Source organism: Eriocheir sinensis, chromosome 3, assembly GCF_024679095.1.
Source record: "Eriocheir sinensis breed Jianghai 21 chromosome 3, ASM2467909v1, whole genome shotgun sequence".
Classification (NCBI taxonomy): Eukaryota; Metazoa; Arthropoda; class Malacostraca; order Decapoda; family Varunidae; genus Eriocheir; species Eriocheir sinensis.
In genome coordinates this window covers 9,929,692-9,957,199 of record NC_066511.1, presented here as the reverse complement: position 1 = coordinate 9,957,199, position 27,508 = coordinate 9,929,692, and the positions used below count along the sequence as shown (strand labels likewise).

Below are 27,508 nucleotides of genomic sequence, written 5' to 3'. Positions count from 1 at the left end.
GACCGCCAGCCCGCGAAGCTGCCTGACTGGCTAGCAGGAGGCGGGACTTTCTCAGTTCAACTCGGCCCGGCGCCCCACAGCAGCGACCCCATCACCCCCCTCCTCTTTCACCTTCAATTCTTCGTGTATGTAATTCTCAATGGTCTGACCTCGCGATAGACTAGCGATCGCCAGCCAGTACCCTTCCCTACTGAGATTGGAGCTCCGAAGTGACGGTTCTCTGGGCACTGTTAAATTCTGACGCCCACACTCAGCCGGCAGGTGGGACACAACCCCCGACTGACACCCGGTACCCATTCACCGCTGGGGGGACAGGAGGCATCTGTCTCCACTCCGCCCGGGAACCGAACTTGGGACCTCTAGGTTGTGAGGCAAGCTTTTTTTTTTGTGTGTGTGTGTGTGTATCGCCTGTTACTCCCTATCTCTTCTCCTCATTCAAACTGTGTTTCTCTAAGTCTCTGTCTGTCTCCGTGGTTCTCGTTCTAGATCTTTGTCTCTGTTTCTTCTTTTTGTTTTTCCCACAAGTCGCTTTTCGTCTCCTTGTTTCTCCTCTTGACTCTTTCCATTCATAAATGTGCCTCCTTCCAGAACCTCTACATTACCCTGTTCTTGTCTCTAAACCTCCTCAATGTTTCTCTTTCCCTAAAAAAAATAAAACTTCATCTCCCTGTTTTCTCTTAAATCTCTTCATCTAACTCTTGAATCTCAACAAGAGAGAATCTTCTGTCTCTCCTCCCTTGAAATCCTTCTGTCGGTGTCCCTTTTCACTGTTTTTTTTATCTCCTTATTCTTCATATTTCTGCTATTCTCCTCCGTCTTTGTCTCTCTTTGTTTAGTCTTTGTTTAGCTCCGTGATTCCCATCCTCAGTTTCCCTATTCTGTTCGAGCAGCAGCTTCCGCGTATCTCATGCTCAATCTCTTCCCAGCCATGTGTACTTCCTCGGCGTCGTAATCTCTTTATACCTCGTGGCCTCATCCCGTTTTGATTTTCTGTTCGAGACTCAGTCAAGTGGAACAACCAAATTAGCGTTCTCCAGGATACAGAAGAATATCAGTCATATGTTATTCCTTCTGGTAGTTGTATAAGGAGGAAGGAGCTATGTATATTTAATCATCCATCCATATATCCGTGGTGTAGGGGTTAGCACCCCTAGCTGCGAATCCGCAGTTCCGGATTCGATCCCGACCAGGACAGTCGGCGCGCAGCCCATCCAGCTGTTCATCCTCCCTCTCGGGCTGATCGATAAATGGGCACCTGAGTAAAACCGGCGAAAGTAAACTGTGGTAACCCAGATGTCACACTGGTCTTGTGTCCCGGGGTGATGTGTTCCACCCCACTACAGGCTCAAAGATCAATGAGATGGAAATGAGCGTTGGAGCCACGCGCAGTTATAACGTACGACTCCAACTTTATTTTTACTTTACTTATACACACGAGCATGTGGCACGCTACCCAATAGCTAATCCTGCTTACCGGGTTGTTTCTGTGAGAGATTTCCTTGAGCGGAGGAGGCATAGAGGACGCCCACAAAGTTCGTGGCATGAGCAAGTCGATAAATCCTGCCAGAAGGTGCTTGGGATGGGGGAAAGAACCTTCATAGGGAGTAGGTAGGAAGACACCTACCGAAACGGGCATAAACCACTCCCGGTGAGGTATATATGGGAAGCGAGGAGGGTGCTGAAGCCCTCCAGTTTCCCTATTGTCTCATCTACACCAGAGAGTAGTTTAGCATGCTCTCTAAAGGCAGATTATCTCTCTTTCCACACCACATTACATTCACACAACATACACACCATCTCCCAAAATTTTACAAATTCAAAATGGCAACAGATCACAGAGCCTCGGAGTCCCCGCCTGGGGGGGAACCACAAATTACCCCAGGTAGGACTCCCCTTTTGGCTGCCGACTTGAGAGGTGTCTTGATAACTCCTCAGACTTTTTTCTTATCAATTTCTGCAACATTCGCGATCTTCGTTCTAATTTTCATTCTGTGGAACACCATCTCTCCTCCTCTACACCTCACCTTCTCTTCCTCACCGAAACACAGGTCTCGGCGGCTGCTGACAGCAATCTCTACTCTGTTCCCTCCTACTATCTCTATTCTAAATTTCAATCCAAAGCTGGATGCTGCTCTCGTGCCCACGACCTTGACTCATCTGAATTTTCCACCATCTGACTAAGACTTCATTGTCACTCAATTACTAAATACATCTGTGCTGTTTATCTCTCACCTAACTCTACTAACTATGTAAAATTCTTCGACTATTAAATTTTGAACTCTAAAGTGGAGCACATCTTGACCCACTCTCCCTTCGCTGAAATCTCCATCCTAGGAGATTTCAATGTTCACCACCAGCTTTGGCTTTCATCCTCTTTCACTGACCAGCCTGGTGAACAAGCCTACAACTTTGCTCTCCTCAACGATCTAGAGCAGTTGGTTTAGCACCCTACACGTATTCCCGACCATTTTGGAGACCGGCCCAACATACTAGACCTCTTCCTTACCTCTAACCCTTCTACTTACTCTGTCAAACTGTTATCTCCGTTGGGCTCCTCCGATCACAACCTTATATCTGTATCCTGTCCTATCGCTCCTGTACACCCTCTGGACCCACTGAAGAGGCGATGCTTCTGGCATTTTGCTTCAGCTCGGTGGGACGACCTGAGGATGTACTTTCCGATTTCCCGTGGAATGATTACTGCTTCCGGGAGAGAGACCCCTCTGTGTGTGCCCAGCGCATTAAAGAGGTGGTTGTCTCTGGAATGGAGGCACACATTCCACGTATTTTCTTTAATCCTCATGCTAAAAAGCCTTGGTTTAATCATGCTTGTTCCCGTGCAATCAAAGATAGAGAGGCAGCTCATAAAAGGTACCAGAGCCTTCACACTCCTGCTAACCATGATCTTTACATTTCTGCCCGGAATCGTGTCAAATCCATTCTTCGACTTACCAAAAGCTCTTTCATCAATGGGAAATGTCAAAACCTTGCTTTTTCTAATTCTTCCCGTGACTTCTGGCACCTAGCCAAAAATATCTCCTCCAATTTCACTTCTTCATCTTTTCCTCCTCTCCTTAACCCTGACGGCAGCACCGCCGTCTCATCTATCTCTAAGGCTTAACTCTTTTCTCAAACTTTCTGTAAAAACTCCACTTTGGACGATTCTGGACATATTTCTTCTACTCATCCCCCCCTCTGACTCCTTTATGCCTGTTATTAATATTCTTAAGAATTATGTTTTCTATGCCCTCTTTGGCCTCAACTCTCAGAAGGCTTATGGACCTGATGGAGTACCTCCTATCGTCCTTAAAAACTTTGCCTCCGTGCTGACACCCTGCCTGGTTAAACTCTTTCGCCTCTGCCTATCAACATCTACCTTTCCTTCCTGATGGAAGTAGCCTTCATACAGCCTGTGCCTAAGAAGGGTGACCGTTCCAATACCTCAAACTACCGCCCTATAGCTTTACTTCCCTGTCTATCTAAAGCTTTTGAATCAATTTTTAACCGGAAGATTCAAAAGCACTTTTCCACTTCTGACCTACCTGATCGCCAGTTTGGGTTCCGCAAGGAGCGTTCTACTGGCGATCTTCTTGCTCTCTTAACTGACTCTTGGTCATCCTCTCTTAGCCGTTTCGGTGAAACTTTTTCCGTTGCGCTAGACATATCGAAAGCTTTCGATAGAGTCTGGCACAAGTCTTTGCTTTCTAAACTGCCCTCTTTCGGGTTCTATCCTTCTCTCTGTTCCTTTATCTCCAGTTTCCTTTCTGGCCGTTCTGTCTCTGCTGTGGTAGACGGTCATTGTTTTTCCCCTAAACCTATCAACAGTGGTGTTGCACAGGGCTCTGTTCTATCACCCACTCTCTTTCTATTGTCCATCAATGATCTTCTTTCCAAAACAAACTGTCCTATCCACGCATACGCTGATGACTCCACTGTGCATTATTCAACTTCTTTCCTTTCAACAGAAGACCCTCTCAACAGGAATTACAAGACTCCAGACTGGAGGCTGCAGAATGCTTAACCTCAGACCTTGCTATAACTTCCGGTTGGGGTAAAAGGAACCTTGTGTCCTTCAATGCCTCAAAAAAACAATTTCTCCACCTATCAGCTCGACACAATCTTCCAATCACCTATCCCCTATTGTTCGACAACACTCAGCTGTCACCTTCTTCAACACTAAATATCATCGGTCTATCCTTAGCTCGAAATCTCAACTGGAAACTTCACTTCAGTTCTTTTCCCCCGCACAGATGCTTTTGATATATAAGAGCCTTGTCCGCCCACATATGAAATGGAGTCTAAGGCTCTTCGTCTCATCAGCTCTCCTCCTCTTACTGACAGCCTTCTACCTTTTATCTTTTATCGATATTTTCATGCTGACTGCTCTCCTGAACTTGCTAACTGCATGCCTCATCCCATCCCACGGCACCGCTGCACACGACTTTTGACTCATGCTCATCCCTATACTGCCCAAACCCCTTATACAAGAGTTAACCAGCATCCCCATTCTTTCATCCCCTTCACTGGTAAACTCTGGAACAGCCTTTCTTCGTCTGTATTTCCTTCTGCCTATGACTTGACCTCTTTCAAGAAGAGTGTATCAAGACACCTCTCCATCCGAAATTGACCTCTCTTTTGACCACTCTATACTTATCACTATACGAGAGCAACAGTTAGCGGGCTTTTTCTTTTTTTTACATCTTTTTATTCCCATTGAGTTGCGCTCTGTGCTGTAAAAAAAATAATAAATAAATAAATAAAGACTTACCGTGAGGAACCCCGAATTTGGAGGCGTAGGATGGGCGTAGGATACGCTCCCCGGTGTATGCCCCCATTGACTGATTAATATATATATATATATATATATATATATATATATATATATATATATATATATATATATATATATATATATATATATATATATATATATATATATATATATATATATATATATATATATATATATATATATATATATATATATGTGTGTGTGTGTGTGTGTGTGTGTGTGTGTGTGTGTAATATTCACAAGTACATATTTCGTGTCTCCGCATGCCTCTTTGACTACGCGACCTTTGAGAGAGGAGGGCCCCTGGAGCATCAGAATAGGCATTGAACACAGTGTATGACTGCAAAGGGCGAGAGGGAGCAAGAGGGTAAGAATAGAGCGATGGGCGGAGTGCCGACGAGGCATGCAAGGAAAAGGTGTGGCGGCGAGGTGAGGGGAGGGAAGGAAGGAAGGGGCAGACTGGGAGGGGTGAGAGAAGAATTCACGGCGCTGCCAGGAAGGAAAGGAGAATAAAAAGGCGTGTGGGAATATAGAATAAGTAAGAGCACGAAAGGAGAGAGTGAAATTTATAAAGAAAGTTGGTATAAAATTGTGCAGGAGGAAAGGATGTTAAGGAAAGGAAGGATTAACATTAGAAAAAAAGTAGACAAGCTCAAGGACAGACGTAAATGAGATGTAAATGAGAAGTGAATGAGAAGTTTGAGGAGTGACAAAAATAAGATAGAATTAAAAAGGGTTGTAAGTTTGAGCGGGGAAGATGTGATGTTTCGTGCCATAAAGGAGAACAATAAAAGGGGAATTGGGGGGGGGGGGGGGCCGGAAGGTAGGACCGTGATTAAAGACTGATGATACTGGAAATAATTGAGGGGCCTACAAAAAAAAAAAAAAACGGAAACAAGGGGTGATGAAGTGTGATTGTGAGGCAGAGAGAACCAAAATGAGCTCATGACCTTAGAATTTGATAGCGTTTGAGAAGGTAATATGGGAGATAAAGGTTTCGCAGAGAGGGAAAGAAAATATTACAATGGGATGGGGGAGACGAGGTGTACTTTGAAATGTAGAGGAAATAAGAGGAGCTGGAGAGAACCATGATGATGTTGTAGGTGGCATTTGGAAACAGGTCATGGGAGAGAAATGTTGAGAGGAAGGGGGGGGGGGGGGGGATGAAGCCATGAGGGGAAGTATTAGTTTGCAAGGAGGAGAATAGGCTTGGCTTGAGGTGCGGCGTTAATAAGTGGGGGTGCAGACATACGTAGTGGAGTTGTAAGTTGGAGAGAACGGTAATGAGGTTGTGAGGTGAGAGGTTATGGAATGGAAGTGCTGGGTGGATGGAGGAAGGGAAGTATTAGAATGCAACGGGGGGTGCTGGGAATGTGTGTGTGTGTGTGTGTGTGTGTGTGTGTGTGTGTGTGTGTGTGTGTGTGTGTGTGTGTGTGTGTGTGTGTGTGTGTGTGTAAGTCATAATATGGGTGGGGAGGGAGTTAGAATAGGGCGTTTGGTGGAGAGGATAATGTAAGAGGGTGGATGGGAAGAATGTGTCTGCTGGGGTCGGGAATGGAAGGCGGCGAGGCATAGCAATGATGGGGTTTTGTGTGTACGAGTGAGTAGGGAGGCTGTTGGTTACGAAGGGGTGGGTGGGCAGGGCTTTAGAGGGGTCGCGACACTCCCGCGGCGCCCTGGTGTCGCCGCGGGAGGGAGTGTCGTGCTGGTCTGGGTCCTGGCCGCCAAATGTAAGCAGTGACGTCACTACTCACTCGGCAAACAGACGTCGGACCCACGCCCTGCCCTCATATAGGAAGTGACACCCCCGCCCCCCGACGCTCCCTCACCCACGCACGCCCTCACCCCTCACCTACGCCCTCCACACACACACACACACACACACACACACACACACACACAAAGGAATGGTCTCACACTGTTACTGGGTATGCAAATCTTGGCAGCGTATATATACGTGTACATGACTGAGGGCAGACACACTAACTCTGGCTGCAAATATTTCACAGACGATCAGTCATCCGCGCTCCACGTTTATGACAGGAAGGCATAAATAAACATGTAATCCGGCTCCCAAATTGGTGAAAGTAAAAGTAAAACATAACTGAAAGTGAGTTCAAATTTTATTTTCTGAGTTAAAGGCGCTTATTCATCTTCCAGTCCAATGAGCGCATTCTGTCGTCGGGGAATGCACGCTTGGTGCACACAGTCTCCGTCCACTAGCGTGCAGCTCCCACTTAGGAGGCAAGACATAGTTATACTCTATTTTGCGTCCCTCGAACACCATTGGGGTGGGGTGGGGGGGCTTTTGGAGATAAGGTCTGGCACCAATGCGAAGGGAGTTTTCTCCTAGCCTTATGCTCTTACTTGAAGCTTCGACCCGCGACTCACTTTTTGCATGGACCTTTTCTTTTAACATTTCCTTTCTTTTTTCTTTTATTCCTTCCCTGAATTCTACAATATCACACACTGTTATTAAAAATCAGTCTCGTCGTAGAACTGAGTCCATTCGACTTCCTAATATACGATGTGCAATAATATGGATCTTGCTAGATTATATTCATGATCCAATCTAGTTCAATCTGTTTTGATTGAATTCCCGACTCCAGTGACGCTCTGCTTCCGCCTCTAAGTGATGTATTTCGCAAAGTTCCGTGTCGTATCTTGTGCATGAGAAAATTTGGTATCGCTAAATCATGACACCCATGAAGGATCATGACGGATTGCTCGCTTCCTTTCTTTCGTTTCTGGACGTGCTGCGCGAGAGCAACACGACTCCCAGAACTCCCGAAGGCGGTGTTCACAGGGGAAAAAATCTGGGATCTCCGGGGCGTGTTGGCTCCCCCGAAGCTGAATGGATAGCATTGTTTCCAAGGCTGACGAAAATAACGTAACATCCATCTATGTCCTCATAAATAGCATAGCCTCTCATTTGTAATTTTACGATAATCATTTTCACTCCATAATAGGTGTTGTATAGTGACATGATTACAAACGTTATAAGGCCTATTAGAGGCGCTAAACACCTCAATCGACGCAACGAGAGAGAGAGAGAGAGAGAGAGAGAGAGAGAGAGAGAGAGAGAGAGAGAGAGAGAGAGAGAGAGAGAGAGAGAGAGAGAGAGAGAGAGAGAGAGAGAGATTGAAACTCGCATTCTCGCACAGAAGCACCCAGTCGAAGCTATAGTGTAGCTTACCCGAACATTTGATCATGTTGCAGCTAGGGATGTGACCTTCATGCTGCGCCACTCACTTTACTGTAATGAGACACCTGTTATAACGTATCATTACGAAAGATTTTGCAAAATTGGACTCATGTAAGCTCACTGCATATTCTCAGATGTTATATATACACGAAAAAGTGCACACGGAAAGATACAACTTTTATCTTTCTGGGCAGGCAGTGAAAGCGTTAACAGGCTTCAGTGTCGAGTCAAAAGAAAATGCGTGTATTTTGATGTATTCGTTCTAGATCGTTTGCATAAATCTGTGTGTGTGTGTGTGTGTGTGTGTGTGTGTGTGTGTGTGTGTGTGTGTGTTACACACAAAAAAAAAAACTAAGGCATCTCCTGCGTCATGGGTTTTTCCTTCTGCCTCTCCCACTGTGACACACTTTCAAGTTTCTCAGTGTTTTTCCTGATTTATTTATCTCATTGACATTGTTGGTTCATCTATGGTCCTGAAAATGTAACTGAATAATTTGTATAGGAACATGTTTCACTACTTGATAAAATAACAAATATTGAAAAGTTCACTCTGCTCATGCGCGGCAGGAATCTAAATTTGGAACTCGAAACCTTTTGTTCATGGCCGGGGCCCTTCGCAGCTTGTTGGGTCAGACTGTACTGTACCGTACATGAGTTAGTCCTGAATGGATAAACTCAAACTTGTCCGTATACTAAAATGTGAAATACGGCCACATGACCACAGAAGTTATAAGAGGATCCCCAACAAACAGAATAGAAAATAATCTTTTTTGGCAATAATCGCGATGAAGTTAGTACAAAGGTCTTAATAACTGGTTAGCATCACGAGCTTCGAAACAATAGGAGCTGAACGAACCGTAAAGTTTCAAGCGAGCCCGGCTGTGGAGCACCAACCAGTCGTAGGAGGGCCGCCGCCAATATGACAGCCTCCCAGACCGTTTCGCCCTCGAGTAACCCTGCGCCGCCTTCGTCACCCACACCCAGGACCTTCATAGGCGAACTTTATAGCCTTCCAGCTGTTAATCGAGTATGCCAAAAGGTAGGTTAGCGTTGTTTCATGGGACGAATAAGATAATGGGTTTCCAGATACCAAGTCTAATTTATTACTGTTCTCTAGTCCATCTGGTATGAGTCCATCGTCAGTAATGGAGAATAAGAGATTTCCCCCACTTAGTGTGATTGAGTGCTGCCCTGTGCATTGTGAAGTTTAACTGGCCATTTTTCCGTATGTGCTACGTGTCTCAGGTGGTATCCATTCACGCCACGTTGGGTCGATTGGTGCCTTTCTACTCCCGCCTCTTCACCACTGTCCTCTCCATTGCCTCAGCATTGACGCACAGAGTCGGCCAATGGGATTTCGTCCGTACTGCTGGTGGGTGCTATGAACTAGTTTGGTTTACTTTACGATGTTACCGAAATAAGTAGTCGTATGTTGATTCAGTTTGTGCCCTAATCTATCCACGGTAGTTGTTCCAGGTGTTTGAGGGAAGCTAGTTTTACTGCCCGGAAGTTTTGTGAAAATTTTCAACGCATATTTGACCTTCATATAATCATACACGTGCAAACTGTTTATTGTTCCAACGGCAAGGAGCGGTGAAGTTTCGTGCATCTGTGCACAGTTTGTGTGATCGAGGAGCAAAGTTTCCGTAGCCTTCCCACCTTTGGGTGTCCCTTACCGTTACGAAGTTTGAATTCGTGCTTTGTCTCTTTGTGAAATTATTGTGGTGTTTCGAGACTCCTTGTGACACTGCTGTTAACGTTAACCTTGCAGTTCAAAGAGGAGATGCAATAGGGCTGCTGGCGCTCGACTACATACGAGGATCATACCTACACCCAAGGGACTACCTTCAGAAGGCAAGTGACCAAATTCACAATACGACTGCGTTGAAGAGATATCCGCTTCAGTAGAGTATCATACAGAGTTGAAATTTTTTTACTGAGTTGTGCTTTAATAACACTTATTAACTCGAATGAGGCTTACTGTAAATTCTGAACTGCATGATGTGCAGCTAATGGACGGTGTGCAAGGAGTAGTGGTGCGGGGAGCGTCTGTACTAGCAGTCCATCCTTTTGGCCGCCTGCCATGTCGCGTCACTCTGGAGATCACCGGCAGGATTCAAAGTATTCTCGAGGCCCTGAAACTTAATGGTATATATTTCATATTTGTTTGATATAACTTGACAAATCTCTGGCAATAAATGCAGGTGATTTTGAATTTCAACTACGAAACTAAGGGTCAGGATAAAAACTTGTTCATTATTTTCATGCCGGTAAGCTTCTTGAATACATAAATGTTTTCTTACTGTTCAGGACTAAAATTTTGAAAGATGAAAATGCTTGTAGTTGGATCAGGCAATGCTATAAGCACAATTTCCCTGTTCCATTTAATGAATTCAGTGGATCTAAAAGATTTTTCATTGTGGCAGACAAGCCTTGCCTCGGGGAAGTGTTCATCATCGGGCGGCTGCAACGGATCTACAGCCACGGCCTGGCCACCCTGGTGATGTGGATTTTAATTTGTTTATTGACCTTTGCGATGGTCATTTTATTGATCTTTCTAACCTTTTTCCCCTTGAATTTCCATTATTCCAATAATCATTGTTTTTTGGTGTAATTATCATCGTAAGTCTCTCTTAATTCCAATGTCGATGGTTTGCAGGCTGTTCGAGTGAAGACCTGCAATTGCGTGCTGGAAAACTTGCAGAAAGAAATAAAAAATGCAGAGAAAGCAATAAAAAATGCAGAGGCTGAAACAAACTTGGATGTTTTGAAGGTATATATGTTAACTAGTTTCTATTTACTTTTTGAACCTCAATAAAAAGTAGAGCCAGGTGTGGCTGTAACGCCTCAATAGTTAGACAAATTTTCTGGTTCCAGAAGAGAAAACGTTCTGTTAATGATGGAAATGGCCGAAATTCATCTAGTTCAGACGATGATCCTTCTGAGCCTCTCGAAACTTCGCATTCAAAGAAGGTGAGAAAATTACAATCGGCGAAAGTTTCCATTAATTTGGCTCGTGTTGTTTTGGCCGAGTGTATTCAATATGCTAGAAATACGAAGTCTTAGTTATTTTACGACCTTGATTGTTTGATTCACATAAACAGGAGGACGAGCACCACGGGGAAGGTTTCGCCTCTCCCGTGAACATCAACGTGACCCAGCACGACTGAGGGGCTGTTCGTCCAGCCGGAGGTGGTGCCAAGACATCGCGAAGTGGCGATGATTTTTGTTCTTTATCGCCTGTACCTAGTTACATAGAATCTAATCATTCCTTGAATTGTATTAAGAAAATCATATAATTAAACCTGTTTGAATTTCTCCGTTGTTAATTGACCCAGTTACGCCAGACTACGGAGAATCTGGAGAATAGGAGTGGGATGGAAATCTTTTGGTTAGCATAGAAATGTCTTTAATAAAAGCAACCTGACACTTCAAGAGAAAAGATGTACAGCCAAAGGCGGCCCGTAGCAGGGAGCCGACAGACTCTATCGGCGATCGTAATCTAGCCGACCAAGTCTGTCTGTCGACGAGGACTGGCGTGTGTCTGATCCAGCAGAGTTGTATTAGAGTTATAAAAGAAGTGTGTGAGTGTGTGCAAGGATCAAAGTGTGTGAGATTATTTAAGGTTTTTTCTTGCGAAACTGTGATCGAGCATCAACTGCACGACGATTGTTTCTCTAAAAAAATGTTATGAATGCTCTTGTTTCCACTAGTGCACGCTGTGTAATAAGATTTTCTGCATTCCATTAGCTAAATACTTGCTCGGCTTTGGTCGTCAGTGTGCATTCTGGAGAGAGAGAGAGAGAGATTAATTTCTCAAGAAAAAAAAGTCACTGCAAAATAATAGCCAGGGTATTCTTAAATGCATAATAATAACTTAATATTCGTAAATGCAAAGTAATAGCCTAGTTTCAAAAATGAAAAGTAATAGCCTAGTTTCATAAATGCAGACGAATCGCTTAGTATTCTCAAATGCAAAATAATAGCTTTGTAATTAATTTCAATTTATAATAGCCTACTATAGTTTCTTAAATGCGCCGGCTGGCATGGTCGATAACGTCATTGCATAACATTGTCAAGCGAGAGTTAAACGGTGGTATTACATTTTTAAACCATATCTGAATTTTTGTGCACGTTATCAATGTTTTCTTCGTATTTTCTTTGCGAGGACGTTGCAGGAATAAATACATTTATTCAAATGCATAATAGCGTTGTAAACAACTTTTGCTGTCCCTGACTAAATTTGAACGAAATGTAAAGACATTTTCGTCGGCGAATTTAAAAGTTGTTATCAATGTGCACAACTGACAAATTCATATCTAATAAATTATGGAGAGTGTATATGTAGTGACATATCTGAACATTAGCCTCTTTCCATGCGGTGTATATATTTTAAAGTCGGGGCCGGTGAACGAAACTCGGTGGGCAGCGTGTCATCACTTGTGTCCCACGATTGTACATGATGTGCCTATGTTACTTGATATAAGCTTGTCTTTTCGTGTGCTTGTACGTTAGATTATCGATGCAGATGATAGATAGTCGATAGACTGTAGCTGCTGGCTCCCATCTGGCTGTTAGGGGAAAGTATGCAGGTCTGACACAAGTGTGCTCAGTTTCAGTGGACGACCCGTATGGCTGTGAACAGGAGTACAAGAGAGCGAGTGCGGGTGTTTGAAAAGCGCGGCGAAAAACGGGCCACACGGCGCGGCGGGCGGCACTCGGCGCGGCGCACAACAGCGGGCCGGCGGCTGGAGGGAGCATGGCGCTGCTGTATGAATTATCCCTCATCGTGAAGCACATGCCCAAGGTACGGTGAGCGGGTTGATGGATCGTATATGGAACAGTTGTTGTCCCTTGGCCACAGTATAGAGTAAAGACGCCAGCCCTGGGAGGCGAGGCGTGGCGTGGCGATCACCTGATGGCCTGGCAGTGGCGGCGGCTGTGTCAACACACCCGCATCACAGTGCAGGGCTGCAGTTCAGCTCCAAGAGGGGAATGGAAACAAACGAAAAGAGCTTGTGCCGAGGAAAGAGCTAAATATCGTTTAAAACCAATCTACTCGATGGTGGACTAAACTTTTGGATATTTATTTACAATTTTGTCTCACACCCCGGTGTTTGACACTGTTTTCGGTTAAGATTCGTTTTAGGTCCGTGCCAGTAGCTCATTACCTACCTTATGAAACATCAGTATCTCTTCATATATCTTTTCTACAAACCTTCAACAGTCATGGAAACGCTTTGAAAATCCAATTCAAGGACTTTTTTTTTTACTCTTGAAAATAGGGGATAATGTTTACGAAAGCGCGTCGCCTCCTCTGGTGCTGGCCGCGGCGACACTGCAGCCGGTGTTGCGAAAAATACCTCCTCGCTGAAATAAGTCACATATACATGAGGGGGGGGTCCAGGGGGGGGCGTAGCTCCCCCTGGTTAGAAGGGGTGGTCGAGGGGTGCGCAGCCCCCCCGTTAGTAGGTCGTAAAGTTCGGTTGGAGTAGTTTAAATATGCTCCCCGACCCTAAGCCCTCTGCGAGCTATTTTGTGGCTGCAGCGGCTGCAGTGTCGCCGCAGCCAGACGACGTGCTTTGTAAACATTATCCCCTATTTTCAAGAGTAAAAAAAAGTCATTGAATTGGATTTTCGAAGCGTTTCCATGACTGTTGAAGGTTTGTAGAAAAGATATATGAAGAGATACTGATGTTTCATAAAGTAGATTATGAGATACTGGCACGGACCTAATACGAATCTTTACCCTGTTTTCTTCTGATAGGGCATTATTAATCTTCCGTTCTAACCACATCCACTGGAAACCTCGATTCTGCATTTTTCTACATTTAGACTGCTGTGTCATCTTAGCCAGTCATCTATGGCTCTGGTTTTACTCTTGTGACTGTTTAATTGTTTCTCTGGGGATAATGAAGAGAGGGTAGCCTACTAACTTTGAGACACTGACTGCTTATTTCTGCACAAAATTTGGTAACTGGAGAATCACTACTTGCCTCCAATATTGCTCCCACAGGAATAATAACCTTTCCAAGGTATCACATACTGTTGTACCACTATAGTTTTACCGGCGCATCAAACATATACCGGTACTGCGTCTACAAGTGATGATAAGAAATAACATATTCATCTCCCCTTCAACAAAATTAAAACACCTGGTAGTGTGGAGGGCTACGAAGAGCAGGGAAATTGTGGGGTAACAGCAGCCATTGCAATGATGCTGTCTACCTGAAATGAAGCATTTTTATGCTCTACTTACGGCGAAAATATATATGTAAATAAAGCCACCAATGACGGCCCTGTGGGCCATCTCCATTTTGATGGCGACATTGCCCATGCTCAGTAATGCACAGAACCTCTCTCTCTTGCTAAGGGATCGAGTGTTAAAGGAAAATCGGACAATTTATATTTTCACCCAACCAATGATTTTCTTACGTGGTTCATGTTTTTCTGGTGATAAGTATAGTGAATTGCGTGATTTTGTACCTCTTTTCCGTCGCAAATGTCTACTTTTCGAGTTATGCCTCTTTTCAAGTTATGCCTATCCTCTGCCCTCAACGATCTTGGGGGACCTGTGGGAACACGGGGTTTTTGGGTGGGGGAGCATGAAATCGAGTAAATCAACAAAATCACTTAGAACACCAGTGAAAATGAATAGCCTACATTTGTTTTGGTGGGAGTGGCGGAAGCGGCCATTGGGAAGTAAGCAGTGTTGCCTATGACACCTGTTGGGATGCAGGTGGGTGGGTGGGTGGGTGTTTGCCCCCCCCCCCCTTCACCCGCCTGGCCGCCATCACGCGCAGCCTCTCTCCTCACTTGCTGGTAAAATTCTAGTGTTTGCCCATACTCCCCCCTCCCCCCACATACAAGCCTGGGGACCTGGTGGGAACACGGGGTTTCGGGTGGGGGACACGAAATCCATCACAATCCTGTATTTTTTAGGGGGGGGGACAAAAACTCCCTAGATCTAGGGAAATTCCCTACATTTAGGGATTTTTCCTCCCATTACCATTAAATTGAGCGTTTGCGATGAATTTAGTGATTCCCATAAGGAAACCACGCACTTACTGGATCCCCAAGCTTGTTTTGGGAGAGAAGCGTAGTGAACCCACCAAATGATGCACACCTCACCTTCTGGCGTGGTGCCGGAGGCCATCTGCGCTGTGTGTACTCACATAAACCGCCTACACCACACTCATGCCCTCTCTCTAGTAGGTTGTCATTGCATTGCAAGGTTTCTGTCCTCCACGAAGAGTGCGTGACACCAAACACAGTGTATTTTCATTGTTTATCACTTACACAAGCAAAACCATCGGCTAGCTGTGATCCGTCCAACGCCGCGCCTTAAACAGTACTGCGGGTTCTAGAGCAAGTGAAGGCTCTCGAACCTCCTGCCTGAGCTGTTCGAACACGTGAATCCTTACTGACTGCATTTTGAATCTGCTTCATGGGTTTATATTCCCAGTTTACAAGGTGATTGTGGATATTGACTCCGCGCTTCCATAATACGATAATACGCCTCCATATGTCATAGTTAAAAAAACAAAATACATGTCCCTCAACCATAACATGAAGGCGGAAGTACTTAAAAGTAAAGAAGAAGCCGAATTAATCTCCTTCCCACAATGATCTTGGGGGACCCGCGGGAAGTCGGGGTATTTGGGTGGGGGAGCATATTTAAACTACTCCAACCGAACTTTACGACCTGCTAACAAGGGGGCTTTGCCCCCCTCGACCCCCCTGCTAAACAAGGGGGGGCTGTGCCCCCCTGGACCCCCCCCCCCTCCTAAATTACCCCAACCAAAATTTACGACCTAACAGCTAACTGATGGACATTGAACACAAGTAACCTGCGTTCGAACCTGCTTCACGTGTTCCTATGTGCGACGAGTAAGTGAATACAGAGTCGTATATGACGGTTGCAAGATTCTTATGATGTAAATTACTTACCGTTTAGTAGATGGTTCATTATGACCTTAATACTGTAACGGGGGGCTTCGACCCCCTCGAATCCCCCTTTGGTATGGAGAGTGAGTGAAATTGCATGGTTTCCGTACATTGTAAAAAAAACCCGGAATGTATGAAATCTCCCTACATCTAAGTAATTGTAAGGAATTTCCCTACATCTAGGGTATTTTTTAACCCCCCATAACTCAAAAGCTATGCATTTGTGATGCATTTCATATTTACCACCGCATTCCCCGAAGTCTCAATGGCCCCCTAGCCAATTTTGGTTGCAAGGGGTGAGTATGGACAAACACTAGAATAATACCCACTTACTCTCCTTTCCCCTCACCGCCACACGCGTGCTACACGTTCCGCCGCCCTCTGCCCCGCCCCCGCACGCCACACTTGACTCGCGCTCATCCCTCACCTTCATGATGCCCCTGCCCCTCCCTCACCCCTCTCCCTTCTCATGGCAAAGTGTGAGGCTCTGTTACATCCCTGCCTTAGAAATCTATTTTTTTTATTCAATTGAGATGGTAGAATGAAAGCCTGTTTTCCCCATTTGATTATAGTCCCGTCGATCGCGGATCACGGGAATCTTGCGAAACCAAATACCCATGAACGGCATGGGGTTTCTGTATAATAGGCGTCGCGGTCATGTGTTTCTTGGCTTGCCCCTGCCCGGCTCACCACTCACCAGTATTTGTAATGAAGAAATGGCGGACAGATGCGGTAGATGTAAGGAGCAACAGTCCCAGGTTCAGGAGGCACACTCACCATTTTGCCAGCTATTTGGCGTATGTTCCCGGATGGTGGTGAGCGATTCCACCATATTTCCTTCTCCACGCTGCAACAATATATTCCGTCCAGTAAAGGAAAGGTGGGGGCCCAGGTGGGGCGCAGACCCCCTTGGTTAGCAGGGGAGTCAAGGGCCCCCGTTAGCTGTTAGGTCGTAGAGTTCGGTTGGAGTAGTTTAAATATGCTCCCCCACCCAAAAAACCCAACTTCCCGCGGGTCCCCCAATATCGTTGGGGGAAGGGGATTAATTCAGCCTTTTTCTTTACTTTTAAGTACTTCTGCCTTCATATTTTTATGGTTAAGGGACATGTATTTAGTCCCGCGGAGTGATTCTCCACAATTACCCAAAATATGATGCTTTTTATTATGGAGACAGAATTTTTTTTCCAGATATCACTAAATCCTAAACTTTTCATTGCCTGAGGTGCACCCACCACCACATGTTACCATTGGCTTGCATAGTGGACCCACCCCCGCCGCTGCCATGCCCCATTCCGCACTGCGTATTTCCGTCAGCCAACAGTGCAGTTGTGGGGCCATGATTTTAGTCTAATCAATCGATCAATCAATCCATCAGCCCATACTACATGCCGAATAAATTTAAACTGACAACGTAATCTACCTAATAGGGGGGCTTTGCCCCCTTCAACCCCTTGAACAGCGGGGCTTTACCCCCTACAACCTCTCTTAAGAGGAGCTTTGCCCCCCTTGAACCCCCTTCTGTTTTTCGGAAGTCATTTGTTACTGCACTGCATTCAGAGACCAAAAAAGAATCCATATTGTAAGTATTTACTCACAAGAGGTGGCTACCCTCTCTTCAGTATTATCCCTTTCTCCTTCAGTAAATATCTATAACTTCACACATTGCACTATGGCATGTGGAACTTTTTATTTTGGTAAATCTTTACTTTTTTGCTGCTTCCTATTTTCATTTTTTTTTTTTTTTTTTTTTCCATTTGCTAATCTTAGCTCTTTTTGAGTGTTATGAGGCATTACTTGTTGTGCCAATGTAAAATAACCATAATGGCCATGTCAGTTGGGTCAAGATTGGTATTATGCATGTGCCAATATCTTGTTCTCTACAGTCTACATGACCAACTGCTCTTCTGTTGTCATTCATATTGTCTACTTACCTCCATAACTCCAGTAAAGCCATAGGAAAGAGTGTAGACATAAAAGTCAACGGTGAAAATAGCCATGAAATGTGTGTGGGAACCCGTGCAACCATGGTAGGCGTAAGCCCGCAGCTCACCACTGTAACCTCCGTCGCCAGTGACTTCAGTTGTGAAGTGTGAAACCTATCACGTATTTGTTGTAAAAAAATGAACTTCACAAATCCAATGAATCTAAATCAAACAACCTGGCATAATCTAACCTACTTTCAGTAAATATTTTTCATGGTCATAGTATGATTATTATTCATTTGCACAACAAATGATGCTCCAGAACACTCAAAAGATCATAATCAAATGAAAGAAAAAAAAAAACTTGAAAATAGGAAATGGCAATAAAGCAAAGAAACCCCTTATTTCTGGTAAATGTTAACATTTGCCTACTATTCCTCATGGAATTTGTTAGGTTCACAAATTCCCCTTCCTTCTGCATCCTTTCAAGATTTAAAGATTTCTGCAAATTAATAGCAAAAACATCAAGACTCGCCATAAATGAAACTGGCATGTCCTCAATAAAAATAAATACTTAAGCCCTCACAAGATTATGAGGAAGGCAGACTCACCCACTGTCAAAGTGAGCCACCACTTAAACTCCTGTATTGAAAACAGTGCTTAGCAAAGCATGTCACAAGTATTTATTGCAAACAAACTTAGCAAATCTAACCAAAACTAGAATTGTAATGTGGGGGGGGGGGTGGATTTCAGAAGCAACACCCACCAGGCTGCCAACCTCATTGACAACAACCAGCGGGGCAGCGCAAAGCATATTACATTTATCATAAACAGTAAAAGCTTACCAAACTAAATCTAACCTGACCTGAAATAAGTAAATTTATACCAAAGCTGACCTGTACACTGCCACAAAAATGCAATCAACAGAAATAAATCCCTTGATATACTTCTCCCAGACCATATTTTAAGAAGTTAATATCACGAATGAGTGATTTGCAATGGCACAGCAATACGGCAGTGTTTTATATGAGCACAAAGTACTTCATATAGCACAAGTGTCCTTTGAAGTGTGATGGGTGTATATCTGGAATAATATCTTTGGTGGCTTCTCCCCTTATCAAAACTCCTTACAGCAGTCTAACCAGACCTAACCACTTCCTAATAAGGAGTGGCAAAGCCTCCTATTGACCCTCCCATTTAACCATTTCTGGAGGAAATGTTCATAAACAATGAAGAATAGTACAAGTTGTCAGACATGTGACATGTAAAACTAGGTAAATACTACTCCTAACTTTCTTATGCTTGAATATTTATTACTTCTGTTCATTACAGAAATAAGCAATTTGTGTTGATTATTGCATGCCTTAATATTGATTTTAATGTTGAAAACTTGCAGATAGCTGTTGAAGACCTGCCATTGGAAATTATTAGTTTACTGAATTTTCTCAATACAAGTAATTTTTATGAAAAAGAGAAAGCAAATTAATAACAAACATTAAAACACTAAGAAATAGAACTGTTCTGGGGGCATTATCAATTTCAGTTCCAAACTGACTGGTCTATTTCACAGACACAGGCTGAGTAAAATGTGATGCTTTTTCAGGTGGTTCATTTTATTTACCAAAATATGACTATGAAAGTACAAGAGTAAACTCATCACTGAATCACAGCATAGCCATTTCAAGGTAAAACTATATCCATAACATTTAGCATCATATTTTATGCAGAATAGTCTGTGTCTTGAAAAACTAAGAAACACCACCTTGATTCATTTTTGTCTTGGTTCAGTCATGACTATAGCCTTTATAATAGGTTGTTTCATAACTAAAGTAACATAACTAAAATGAAATTAAGGGGATGTCACACTGGCCATGTGTCATAAGGCATTTTTTTTTTTTTTTTTTTTTTTTTTTTTTTTTTTTTTTTCCCCCATCACAGGTTTGAGGGCCAATGTGAAGGTGATAAGCACTGAGGTTACTTGCAGCTATTGCATGTGCCCCCAACTTTACCTTTACGTTCAGCACCCCACCTTCCCCAGTAGGCTAACATAACCATTGACCCCAGCCAGCACTAAAATCCATGCGTCTGAGAGCAGTTTCCAATAAGCTAATTGACACGGAGTAGGAAGGATGCATGTCTTCGTGCATTTTATGTAAATCATGTTTTGACTTTGCATACTATTGTTTTTTTTCCATATTTAAGTGGACACTACCACATATATTCAATAACATATGAAAACCATAAGTGATAAATTAGTGGGGAGAGACAGATCAGCTAAATATTATCCCTGTCTCACCCTCACACTTTGTAGTAACTCAAGAAAGATAGGCATCTATGCCCTCACAAGGCCACGAGGAAGTCAGACCCACATGTTGACACAAGCCTCCAACATGGCCGCCAATAGTTACTAGCCTCTGCATACTTAACCCTCTTGCGCACAGTAAGTTTCCAGTAAGTTTCTCTTCCACTCACCATGCATCTCTCAGGCCCGACCAGCCTTTTTTTACCGCCGCGACACTCTGTATTCCAGTACGTATTTTACCATCACAGATATGTCGTACCCCAATAAATTTAGTATCAATGGCTTCATAAAGACTTACACTAGAACATGCGCAAATAAAAATAGAGGAAAAATATATATAAACAATAGAAACTCGTTTCAAGTCTCCGTATAGAGTATTGTAGACAATAAATCCTAAGTACCAACTCTTCCCCACTTGCTATCTCGAAATTTTGCAGGGCCAACTTTTTTAGCTGAATATATGTTTCGAAGTGGAATTTAGTGAGGATTCTTATGGTATCCTCAAAATCTTCTTACGCCTATTAGTTCCTAAGTTACACCAAGAAAACTGTATTTTTTCCTCTCCCGTCAGAGTAGGCTAACAACTAAAAATCACTCCATGCTCCTCATTTATGCTCCTTAGAAAGGTTGCCATATGTTACCATTAAGAAACTTATCCCAACAAATGACACTCCAAATTTGACGCACTTTCACCGAAAACTTAATTTTTAATCAATTTTTTAACTTTTATGGCGCGTTTCGCGTCATCGTGTGTGAAAGGGCTAATAAAGCATTTGTCAAAATAAATTAAACCTAATCGTTGGGGAAGGGGCAAATCTTGACCCCTTCAATTAATACCTTCATCTATCCAAATCAAACATGACATCACCTACAAAGGGGTTTTGCTTCCCTCAACACCCCATCATTATCTTACCTTAATGTTATTCTGTATCCTGCTGGCTCATCATTGATAGAGATAGGAGGTGGGCACCTACTTTCTGCACCTCCATATGTGCTGTTCTTCACGGAATGAAGTCTTTCTCACACTGTGGATGCTGAACTCTTTGTCTCACCAATAGTTTCAATAAGTTTTACTTTCCATGGCTATTTGCATACCCACCTCTAGGTGTTTTTTCTGCATGCAGACATATTTTGTCCCAATCACTTTTCACCCCTACAAAATACCCTCACCCTTGTAAATAATATATCATTGGCTTTGTCATGTGACATGAGATGATAGAAAAATAAAACAACATATAGAGCCATTATGTATGCCGAATAAAGTGTGTGTAAACATTCTTTAACTTACCTTAGGTTTTCAACTCCATAGCTAATGATTTTCTTGGGCAACATAAATGTAAATGCATGTGCAGTAGTAGAATTTTATGAGGATTCTTATGGTGGCTGTAAAATTTCCATATGACAATTAGTTCCTGAGATGCAGAATTTTTATTTTTTTTTTTAAATAGTGCATCTTGTATTACTTTTGCCTTTCACTAAAAACAAATGATAAATCTACAGTTTTGCACATATTATTAAGGACAAATCATGGATGACAGTCAGAATTTTTTTATTATGGTAGCCCATATATTTTTATTGTGGTGGAGTTTAGAATTAAATGGTGAGCTACACAAAATTGTCTTTGTAATATAGTTAAGAGTATACATTTCATAGGCAAATGTCACTACCATTTTGATATGGCTATTCATTACTGAGAAAGTCGAACATTAGCAAACATTGAATGAAAACAAGGAAAGTATCCTTTGTTTTTAGCAAAAATATGTTGGAAACATATACAGTGTATTTTATAATACCTATTGAACACAGTAATGCTGGGAACGGACTCCTGAAAATAAAATTACTGTATTTAACGCTTTCTTGTGTTTGGATTTAAGGTAAACTGGTGAGCTATGCCACAGCATAAATACAGTCATTTTGACGTAAGTCATAGCTGCGTAATTGTCTTGTTAAGCTTATAAAGACGTGTACTATACTTTTACTTTAGCATAATTTTATGGCAAATATTATGGTGTTCTTAGAAATTTGATACAGCCATTAGTTGGTAACTTTCATACAACAATACATCTATTCTGGTACAGTAACAGATTTTCCTTTGATCAATTCGATCAAAGGAAAATCTGTTACTGTACCAGAATAGATGTATTGTTGTATAACACCTGATAATGCAAATTATGATAATTAATTTTTATAAATATGGCACCTTCGTGGCAAAGTGGTTAGCATACCTAGCTATGAATCAGAGGGCCCATTTGGGATGCAACATTAGATGAATAGTGCCTTAAGGGGGGGCCGGCTACGGTGGGGGGGGGGGGTCCTCTTGCCCATATGGTTCGTCCAATAGTTTTGAAGTTTTAGTATGTTGTTTGTAGGTGTAAAGGTATGATATTCTGTGAATTTCATTAAATTTGGGTGACGTTTAGGAGAGACTCACACAAAGCGTATTTTCCTTTTTTTTTCACAAACTCTATTTTTCAGTTATTGGTTTGAAAAAAAAAAAACATAGACACTGTGTTTACCTATCTACATTTCCCAGGTAGAAAATTTTGGATTTTTTGTTTTGTCTTCGAGAAACAAAAATTACAAATTTTTGTCACTTATATTTTTCTCCACTCTGTGTCCCGTTTTCTTAATTGTAGTTTTAACTGATACCTAACAAAATTCGGTCAGACTTTTTACCGCTTTTGTGATTTTTTAAAGTGTAAAACACTCCTTTTCGAGATATTGGCTAATAAAGGGTTTTTTTCCATTTCATCCCTGTCTTGCCATTTGTATTTATTTGACTGGCATGAAATTTTCACATATTATTGTGTATACCTTGTTGACTTACTGGAGAATGATTAGGCATCTGTTCCCCCTTTATAAAAAAAAGTTTTAATCAATCAAAGATGAGGGTGTCAGGTCAAGGTGTTCCCACATGACCGTACAGAGCTATTCTGTCTCTCGAACAGTGTTTGTAGCTAAAAAGCGACACCGTGATGAAAGTTTTGCTTGTAATCAGGCTCAGTGTTCACACATCAGCTGTGAATAATCTGTGGTCGGAGCTGCAGTGGTGTCTCATGAGGCAATGTAGCTGATTCTGTAGTTGGTGGTGATGTAGGTGGTGGTGGAGTAAGAGGTGATGGTGGAAAAAGGTGGAAAAAATGTTCTAATGCAGTTTTTACGTACATACAAGCACTGAATGATACCACATATGTTAGCACGTGTGTCCGGCTATGACGCAACAGCGCGGGGCATTTAAAAATGGCCTCCAGGGGGGAGGGGTTTTAATTTCACGAAAACAAACCTCATCACCTGGCAGTTTAGGCTTTCCCGGCCATGCTGAGCGAAAAACATGTACCCATCCGATTTTAAATATATTCGTCGAAAAATACCCCGTATTAACTCGGGCCTTAACCCAAGGCCAACACTGATTTTATTTATTTATTTATTATTAATTTTTTTTTTTTTGCCTGCAATTTTTTTTCCAATATATATACTAATAGGGTTGAAAGATGAAGCAATCTGTGGTATGAGGTTTATTTTCTATTTTTTCTTAAAATAGAAGTAATCTGTGATATGAGCTTTATTTTCTATTTTTTCTTTAAATAAAGGCTGTTGTGTGATCATAGTAATTACTTTTTCAGTTTTAGGAGTTCCAGTTATATTCGAATATCAAGGCTGCATTTTTTTTTTTTTTTTCACAAAACAAAACAAAGGATAACCGGAAACAAAAAAAGTTTGCAATGGCATTGCTCCTGTGTAATTAACTTTAGTTAATATAGATCAGAGGTTCTCAACCTTTTTGCATATTGCACCTTTTCCACCATGTGTTGGAAAGTCATTCCCCAACTTTCAAGACTAATTCAAAAGGTGCACACCTCCCCTGTGGGAGGGGTATAGCAGCATCACTTAAGTGGAGGGGATTGGGGAGGTACTTGTTGCAGGAGGCCTAGGGAAAGCATAAGGGCAGCAGCCCTGTCTATGGGTAAGATATTTTGAACCGTATGGTTCAGGGTCTTGTGGTACACAGTCCAATAGGCTGCTTGCATTATGTGACTGATGCACACTGCGTTTTGTGCTGCCCTCAGGAGCTTGAAAGCAATAGAAAGATCAATATTCTAAATGTTTGAGTCTGCCAATCTGTGATCCAAATATTTCCCCCTGAAATTCTAAAATTTCCCCTGGTGTGAATTCCATCCTGGTTTATAATTCATGTATGTATATATATATATATATATATATATATATATATATATATATATATATATATATATATATATATATATATATATATATATATATATATATATATATATATATATATATATATATATATATATATATATATATATATATATATATTTTATACATCCCCGCCTATAGCGCCGGTAGGCTTTCTTCAGGGGCCAGATGGTCGGTCTGAGCCTGTCATGGCACAGGCAATTTTTATAGTGGCGCCAGATGGTTAATTTATCACATTTTCTATTTTCAGACTAGAACAGTAACAACAGTGAAAAGAGTTGCAGAATCTATCCTGGATGAAGGTGGATTTGTAAGCAAGATTGAGAGTTTGGGTGCAAGAGACCTTCCCTACCGGATGAAAGCTCATGGTCAAATACACTCCAAAGGAAGGTTGGTATTTATCCATTTGTATCCTTATATGTGCAAGAGAAATGCTATTTTATTGAAACTGAAATGAGCTTCTCACAAGATGTAATTGCACAAGAAAGTTGAGCTGAATCTGGATAGTATCAAAATTTACTTTGGCCAGTTGATGCTATCCTTGCAGTGGAGCAGTCAGAACATTGTATTCGTTGGGATGAGGTCTGAAACCCCTCCCCGTAAAACCCTTAACCCTGCTTAACTCAGAATAAGTGATAGAGTTTAAGGTCGATGCTCTGGTTGTAACCCCAATCCAGTTCTGCTTGGGGGGCCGGACCCCTTTGATACATTTGCAGTGCACAAGCCTGCCACCTATGACGAGTGCATTTTGAAGTGGGGGTATCATCTAGCTCTAGATTTTGTTTTGGGGACAGCAGGGGTGGTTCCGATCTGGCGTCCGCCTGTAGAACCAGACCTGGGGGTAAATCTGTGGAAGGCTTGGTGTGTGGGCACCTGGAAAACCCTTGACCTCTCAGAGGATTCAGTTGTCCCATTTGTCAAATGAATTCTGAAGGTAGATAAAGTGGAACTCTGGGATGAGGCCTGGCAGTGGCAAGATCAGTAGTGGGGGTTATACCTACTGCTATGAACTACAAACATTGAGCTTTGTTTCTGCATAAATGTCAATTTATTTATGTAAAATACCCCTAGAAGATCATAAAACATTTTTGTCAAGAATGTTGGTGTAGTTCCTGTTGTTATTTTGTTGGAGACATACCCAAAGGGAGGAAGACAGTGGATGTTGCCCTCCCAATAGCAACACATTAAAAGGAGACTGGTGTGAGCTTGTTCTAATTCTTTCATATTCTCTCTCTCTCTCTCTCTCTCTCTCTCTCTCTCTCTCTCTCTGTGAAAAATTAAATGGGGTTTCACAGAACAAATTATGAATTGGTCGGATATGTAATGATGACACGCTTCAAAGTTGGATAAACACTCCCCAACCCCAACTACCACCAAATAACAGCACTTACATGGTCCAGATGTAATGGATTGGCATAGAGCTGTACAATAAATACATTTCTGAATACTACAGATCTGTACTACTCACAGGGAATCTGATGATACTTTAATCGTTCAGATACCACACGGGAAATCAATTTAAATGTACTTAGCTCAGGGTAGGTGACTTTGAGGAGGAGATTGTCTGGCTGAGTTCCCGGTGGTTGCTTGTAGGCCATGAACAATGTATATTTACGCTACATTGTACATTGTACGTACTTATTTACGTATGTACAATAAAAAATATAACCATAAAGGTTGTGGGAAGGTGAGACAGTATTAACTCGGGCAGCAGGTGGCAAAGGGTTGGTGTCTTATATCCAACTGCTCCGCTGTGTGCCTCAAGTGTACGTGATGCCAGTTTCGGTGAAGCTCCGACACGACGTCAATTATGTGTCATGTCAGCCAATACACCACCTTGGAATCGCTGGTAAAACAGTGATTCTTCCGTTTTTATTTTCCGTCATGAATTTATTTGAATTATAATCTTACAATTACCCGAAATGCAATTGACCCCAAATATTGCATACTTTCTCCCTATTGACATGAATGATTTAACGGGAGGTAATTTTGTACAAAAATCTCCGACTCTCCCTCTATTTCTGTTCATATGTCACTCCATGTATCCATCTAGATATACAGAGAGAGAGAGAGAGAGAGAGAGAGAGAGAGAGAGAGAGAGTTCCCTATCTCCACACCACACATAACACTTGCCTCACCTCTTTCTCCCAAATGTAACAGGCTTCAGCATATAGATTAGTCATTCACAACTATTTTCTGAAGATGACAAACCATAGAAAACAGTTGCAAGTCTGTTTTCTTTTATGGTAGACTATTATAGTATGACATACATCGCCAGATTGAGGAGGTTTGCCGCATTTATCTTTTATTCTATCTTTCTTACGGAGTGTACAGTGGTTCCACTTTTACAACTCTTCAACAGTGCTTCTTGTTTAAGACTGAGCCAATAGCATATATAGATGGGGGGCCTACTTGGCCATGCCTCTCCCTGTTTTTCACCAGTTGCCCAATTACTTCGTAAAATAATTGTAAATAAAATTAGTATCCACAAATATCTTTTTATACTCAAAACATAAGACTTCGGTTTCCTTTTCTCATGAACATTTATATGCCCCTTAACAGTGTAACTGTACTGATTAGAGTGGAAAATTTGCATCAAATAGATGAGATACCCCACAGGCACTCAGTCTCTGCATGAGGTTGACAGTATCTGGGCAAATTAAGATGACATAAGTGCCTGCCTGTCAAAAAGAAAAAATGCATTGTCACATAGATTCCTATTGTAGTTTTATAATTTTGATGCTTGGGGGGGTACTGCACTGGTGTAATCTTGGGTAGTAAAAACCACTATGATGGAAAAATGGTATTGTATTATTTTTATAATGTAGTGGATGGCATTGATTAGAATAAGTCCTTAAGGTTTTATCAGGTTAAACATAGGGAATCAAGCATGATTTAATAAGAAATTCTGAATAGAATGTGAAAATATTGCTTGTGACAGATTTGTTGAAAATTTAAAATTCCTTTGTAAAAAAATATACTTTATTTTGAGAATAAATACCGTATTTGACGGCTTATAAGATGCACTTTTCTTAAAAAAAAAAAATAAATAAATAAATAAAATAAAAAATGTCCCTGAAAATCACCCTGTGTCTTTTAAGGTCAAGGTTCAGCTTTGG

General features: G+C 42.1%; 1 protein-coding gene across 2 annotated transcripts; it reads left to right on the top strand.

Annotated features, from left to right (window-relative positions):
• The first annotated feature begins 8,868 nt into the window (after window positions 1-8,868).
• Window positions 8,869-11,315, top strand: LOC127003385 (uncharacterized). 2 transcript variants are annotated; one of them, XM_050869946.1, is made up of 8 exons: window positions 8,869-9,036; window positions 9,243-9,369; window positions 9,769-9,851; window positions 10,007-10,145; window positions 10,424-10,497; window positions 10,657-10,770; window positions 10,875-10,970; window positions 11,102-11,315. In XM_050869946.1, exons 1-8 carry the CDS (start codon window positions 8,917-8,919, stop codon window positions 11,165-11,167), a joined length of 819 nt encoding a protein of 272 aa, XP_050725903.1. In that variant the 5' UTR covers window positions 8,869-8,916; the 3' UTR covers window positions 11,168-11,315. The 2 variants fall into 2 exon arrangements, with proteins under 2 accessions (XP_050725903.1, XP_050725912.1); XM_050869955.1 differs by lacking the exons at window positions 9,769-9,851; window positions 10,007-10,145.
• The last annotated feature ends 16,193 nt before the right edge of the window (window positions 11,316-27,508 follow it).

Bases quoted from the DNA above. Each gene is read 5' to 3' on its own strand.
- LOC127003385 (XM_050869946.1), top strand. From the start codon at position 8,917: ATGACAGCCTCCCAGACCGTTTCGCCCTCGAGTAACCCTGCGCCGCCT. The intron at 9,852-10,006 runs GCAAGTGACCAA...CATGATGTGCAG, and splicing joins CAAGGGACTACCTTCAGAAG to CTAATGGACGGTGTGCAAGG. The intron at 10,971-11,101 runs GTGAGAAAATTA...TCACATAAACAG, and splicing joins AAACTTCGCATTCAAAGAAG to GAGGACGAGCACCACGGGGA.